This window comes from Empidonax traillii, unplaced genomic scaffold, assembly GCF_003031625.1.
Source record: "Empidonax traillii isolate 1590-97213 ecotype Southwest subspecies unplaced genomic scaffold, ASM303162v1 scaffold280:size897971, whole genome shotgun sequence".
Taxonomy (NCBI): Eukaryota; Metazoa; Chordata; class Aves; order Passeriformes; family Tyrannidae; genus Empidonax; species Empidonax traillii.
In genome coordinates, this window is record NW_020955473.1 from 690,077 (window position 1) to 696,076 (window position 6,000).

At 35.2% G+C, this 6,000-nt stretch overlaps 1 protein-coding gene across 9 annotated transcripts in view; it reads right to left on the reverse strand.

Moving 5' to 3' along the window:
• The window catches only part of SVIL (supervillin), a 105,795-nt gene that overhangs the window by 24,797 nt on the left and 74,998 nt on the right, over nt 1–6,000 (reverse strand). For 5 of the 9 annotated variants that reach the window (XM_027890192.1, XM_027890195.1, XM_027890193.1 and 2 more), the window contains 2 exons: nt 4,532–4,609; nt 3,883–3,951 (listed from right to left, as the gene is read on the reverse strand). The exons of the other annotated variants lie outside the window; for them this stretch is intronic. In XM_027890192.1, the coding sequence (XP_027745993.1) occupies nt 3,883–3,951; nt 4,532–4,609 (147 nt within the window). The remainder of the gene's footprint in view (nt 1–3,882; nt 3,952–4,531; nt 4,610–6,000) is intronic. 9 annotated transcript variants of the gene reach the window in all.

The following is a 6,000-nucleotide window of genomic DNA, read 5'->3' on the forward strand; positions in this document are numbered from 1 at the left end:
AGGGGGCTCAATTTTGGATTTTGTCTTCAGTGAATACCTGAATCCTCAGAGTCTACAGAGCTACTGAAAATCCTGGAGAAGCAGACCTGGAAAGTGTGTATGTTAATCCCCACACACTTGAATTGCAAGAAAGGCTGTGAGTAATTCTGGAGCTGTGTCAAAGAACAAAAGAGAGCAGCTGTCTGACAGCAAAACAAACTTTTTTTTTTTTTTTTTAATAGAAGATTTCAAGCTGTTCCATTGGGCAAAACAGTTGGGAGTTCTTAAAAAAAATATCAGACTGGGTGTGTATGTTACACAGTTCAGAGCAATTCCACATTAAATCTCTTCCTAATGCATGAAGACTCCCACCTTAATGTACAAATACATAAATGAACTAAAAATTTATAAACTGAATAAAAACCAAGCAACCCCCAACCCATTTAATTTCCTGTAACAATCCTGGTGAAAAACAGAAGTATATGTCACAATTAAATAAAAAAAAATTATTTTCTATAGCTGGAAAGCTAATATGAGCCAATGCATCTATCAAAAGAAATTTCAGAAAAAATACACCTGGTAGTTGGGAACAGTTTTGAAAGCTTCCACAGTTGCCACATGCAGCATTTGTTAAGGAATGAATTGGTCAAAGCACATTCCAGTTGGGAGAAAGTATGTCAAGAAAGTTAAAACTCAAGAAGCTTTTATGTACAGATTTGATTTTCAAGTGAAAAAAAAAAAATTAGGACATGAAAGAAGAATCTCAAATTTTCAAATGTAAAAAAGTAAAAACAAGAATTAGTATGTAAAGAATAATAAAAAAAAAAAAGCTTAGGAATAAAACCGCTCCAATGTAGTTTAGTTTTCTGTTTCCATTAAAAAAGTAGTTACTTCCAATGAAATATTCTAATTCATCATGTCAAATACATACATGTGTTCATTGATGTCTTAGCTGAAATAACTGGAATACAAACACAAGCAGTGAATTTTTAAAAAACCTTTGAAAATTGGAAAATGTACAGGACTGATAAAAGCTCAGATGGAGAAAATATTTAGAAGAAGTAAAACTAAAGCATGTAGGTACAGGTCACACAAGCTGTGTGTTGTTCCAGAGACCCATGGAAAGACTGCTGCAAAGACAATCAATGAAGAATCAAATCACAGGCACATAATTAATGCCACTCCACATGGCATTATGGAAAACAGGTTTAATCAAAATGGTAAGTTTGATGAGCTCAAGTGTGATTAAATATATTAACACAGTTACCTCTGATTTCTTTAATATATTTGGCTTAATCACAGATGACATTCTGAGGTGGGCTTTTTTGAGCAATATAAAAATATCAGAGCAGCTTACAAGCTGCAAACTAGATAACTGACTGAAAAATTACTTCTAAACAGAAGGAACCCATGCAGTGATCTGATTCTTCCCAACTTTGATTAAAATGCTATCATGAACATGGGAAAAAAAAAAGATGCAGTTCTGCTGAGAAGATCCTCATGATGACACCAACATACAGAAAGTGATGAAGATAAAGAATAGATAATCATATGGATGGGTAATAAAAGGAGTATCTGAAAAATCTGCTAAATCAGGATTTTAAGAGGAATGTTATTTGGAAAGGGAAACAAGCAAACCCCAGACAATTACGAAGACAGAAAAAGAGAGAGGAAAAAGTCCCATGGAACAGTTGTTTTGAATAGATAATCTGTACTGCAATAGCTCATCCATTTCCAGCCTCCATGCTTCTACCCAGGATGGTGACAATTTTAAGGGTTTCAGGAAAGGGTTGAAATATGTTTTCAAGATTTAAAAAAAAAAAAACATTACCTCAGATTAAATCAGATGAGTATATATTTTCACTGAAGAGGGTGTTAAGAGTTACATTTTACACAGCAAGAATACTTACATATGAAAAGTCAGTTAATATTGCAGGGAGTTTTCTGTATGTTGACAGTTAAGAATAAAGACTGCGTATTTCTCTAAAAGTTCCTGTTTTAAGTCTGAGGAGGATTTACAGACTTGATGCAAGAACAGTTAGAAAAAGGGATTACTTTTCTCCCACTGCTTGGCTAGGTTGAATGATATTGGTCTTTTCTAGCACTGCAGCACATTTCTTGAGGGCATGCACAGGGACTGCACTACTTCTGCAACATCAGTTCATTCTATGGAAGGGGCCAAATCTGGGCAATGCTCCATTTTGTACCCTACAATCTTCCAGTCCAATCATGTTCCTTTTAGGTCACAAGAACACAACTGAGCAAGTGGTTTATCAGCATGCTGGTGTGCTGTTTAGGGGTTTGGTTTTGGTTTTTAATACAGGAAATAGGATAATTCGTGGTTTTCTATGTAGAAGATGAAGACTGCTCCTACCAGGGGAGCCAAAAACCAAGAATGAATAAAAAAACCCCGTATTTTTCAAAAGAGGGTTCCGTTTTAAACCAATCTTATAAATTATATAAAAGAAGAATCCAAAAAGCATCCATTTCCTTTTTAATACAAGTAACTTCTTCAATTTAAACTCTTAAGACAAAAAAAACAAAAACACCTGAAGAATCCAACAGTTGTACGTGTACATTAAAGTCTCTGCATTGTTTTCCTCCGCAGCTTTACATGGGTCTTGCTATAAGAGAAACATGGAGAGAAAACTCCAATGCAAACACATGCCTTTCTGTTCAAAAGTGTGTTCAAAACAGAACACAATCAAGTCATATTTGGTGAAAATAACAAAATGATTAATTGTGCCAGAAAAAAACCAAACAACCAAACAAATCTGCATGTACCTTCATACTGTGCTAGAAGGAAGCAGCTTGCTAAAGGGGCAGGATGTAACTCAACACAGTCAATGGAAAGAGAAAAGCTTTTTGGCTGTTTTCCTTTTAAGACAGATGGAATGAATAGCCCATTGAAAGATCTCCCCTCATTACTGGAGGGATATTATTAAGTGAGACTATATGTTTATCTTCGAGATACATAGAGCTGGTGAACTCTGTCACAACAAAATTCACAGGTGATCTGAAGTAAACAGTAATAAGCTATGTTAAATCTGGAGCTTATGGAGAAGAGGTAATACTAACACATTTCCCTTACTCATCCCAAATTTAATATTTAATTTAAAAAATTATAGTAAAAGATCATACTCAAAAACAGCTGTGAAAGTGAATATGGAAATGGTAAATATCAGTTGTCTAAATGTCTATAGTATATCCAGTAGCCCCTTGCATACTCACCATCCTCTATTCCAGCAGTGAGTATCTGCTCCTTGAATTCACTGCCATTATACACATACTGGTCAGAATGCTCCCCACATGTGACACAGACTGTGTATCATATGGGAATGAAGAACTCAATGGATTCCTAGTAGTACTACAACCACAGATGTGAGCTGGGAGGCAAGGGACAAGGAGGTGCAATATAGCAGAATTAGATTTGCACAGATCTATTATGAACTTCCACTGGACTCTCCTTGTTTTCTAGAGCTTTTCTTCAGCTTGTTTCTTTGCCCACTCCTGCCTTTGCATTTTTTACCTCTGATGATGTGAATCAGGTACTACTTGCTCAGATCGAGATCTATTGTTCTACTTCTGCCCAAAGACAAATTTGTTATGTAGGTCTAGCTGTAGAAAGTTTGTATTTCTCATTATCTATTAATTCTTCAGAAGTAAGTTCTTCAAATTGTCTGTGTTGGAATTGCAGAGGTATGGACATGATTTTGAGGAAGACATCGCATGAAGCTTCTCTAACATTTAATGAAACAGCAGCAGAACTCTACTCCCAAGCAAACACAAAGTTAACTCTACTGCCACAAGTTGCTTTGGGAATGTGCATCTTCGACCTGAATGTAATTTTCTGTCTTACTCCTCCCTCCAATAATTAAATAGGAAGTTTATAGAGCATTTCACCTTCCATCTCCAAGGATGACGTTCATCAGAAATCAGAGAGCTTGATTGTTTCAAACTAGTACTACAGACCTTAAAGGAAGAAAGAGAGAGAAGCAGGAAGATGGGACAGTCAGAGAATAAAAGCAGAATGTGCCAAGGCAAAAATCCTTTACGCAGGGACTAGGGAAAAACACTATAGGAAAGTCACCTCTGAATAAAAGTAGCTTGTTTTTTATCAGTCAATAAATTATACGATGATATGTCTTACATTGTATATGCGCATTACTTACAGAGAAGTCAGGGTACACAGCATTTTATTCTAAAATAAATGCTGTGCTGTTACATACTACTCCTTTTATATACCCTTTATAACAACTTGCAAGTTTTCAGTATCATAACAAACATAATAATGTTTCCTTCTTTTACTTTCTCAAATATTCATCTAACATAGACATAGAATTTTTAGAAAAGCAACCATTAGAGAAACAGTAGAACGTATATTGAAGAAGATTACACAGCATAGTGGCATAACACTATGTTTCTTTAAAGCTGCATTTGCTAAGCTGGTTAATCAGTTAAGAGGATTCTTAATTTCCTATGTAAGAAAACACTGTGAAAATGTGCTTACTTGAAATTGTTGAGCATTTAAATTGTGCAGACTTCTGCTCACCTGATTAATAGGTAGAAAAGGATGAAATTTTTGGAGAGCGGGTATAACAGGAGAGTAAGTAGAAGCATATACAGGTTCCTATGACAAGGACAGAAGCAAAGCAAAGGAATTAGAAAAGAACTGAACTACCAGAAATGGAGATGGGGGAGAAATAACTCCTCTTTCCCTAATTTCTTACTTAATCGTTTAATCTTCTAGAAATGTTTTCCCTATTGGAAAGCCAGAGATAAAAAATATTGTCATAATATAACAACATATTTACCAAAACCATTCCATGCAGGAATTATCCAAGTTAGTAACAATATCACTACAACTCAACACAGAACAAAACAGTACAGCTGGAAGATACATTTTTCATATGCTGATAATTTTTATATGTTTCTGCTTTCATGCACCATTAAATGGATGAACCACGTCAACCACAATGTGAATAATTCTGCTGCAAGTTTAATCAGACCCTGCTAAATAACAAGCCATCTATTTTCTGGATGATAGGAAAGAATGCTTACTAAAACTGAGAGATTCAAAAGCCATCTGGAGGGAATTGCTAAGCCCACAGTACTATTCAGTGAAGGTGAGTTCACCATTCTAAACAAAGCCTACAAATAACCCCTGCCCCAGAGCTGGGCTTACCCAAAGCTGATTAGACATGGCTTTATCATCTATAATTCTTCTTCCTTTCTATAGGTTAAAGCAAATGTGGAACATGGCAAAGAATATTGATAAACACAGCTCATTAGAGTGGCTCAAAATGAAGCCTAATCATTAGTTTCAGCTTTGATGAGAATGGGATACAAGCACTTGGTGGATGCTGAAATGGCTAAAACTACTACCACAGCAAGAGACTAATATTTTGCCTAAAAGTCACTTTTTAAGGGTTCACTCCCTTTAAGATTTTTACACGCTTCATCTCTGAATGACTGCTCAACCCTTTAACACCAGTGCTGAGTTGCAATTTAAACTTGATGTAAGAATTAGTGTTTCAAATGTCAGTCACTTTAATGCAATTGCAATGCAGCTGGTAACCATGTTAATCAGGGACTCTCTTAAATATAGCTGACTATAAAAGAGAAATTTTTATTCCCATAAATTTTGCTATTTTGATACCAAGGGAAGATTTTAAAGTTAGTAAATTTTTCTACTCATGAGAAAAACCCAATAAACTGGAAATCTTCCATCCATCCAAGTTGATGAAAACAAATGTACTAAATCCAAAATATTTTTCCCAAATAAAAGGGATTTTTTTCCATTAAGACATTCATCAGTGTACAGTTGTTCCCCTGATGTTAGAGCTATACAAGTATGTTTTACCATATACATAAATAACTTAAGAAGTCTCATAGCTTCCAAAAAACTTTCCTTCTCTGTGCAGCAATCATCAAAACAGATGTTGGACCTCCAAGTTAATCTCCCTTTCTCCCCTTTATTTGTATCACCTTTAGTTAATTCCTTATTCCCTTCTTTTTTCC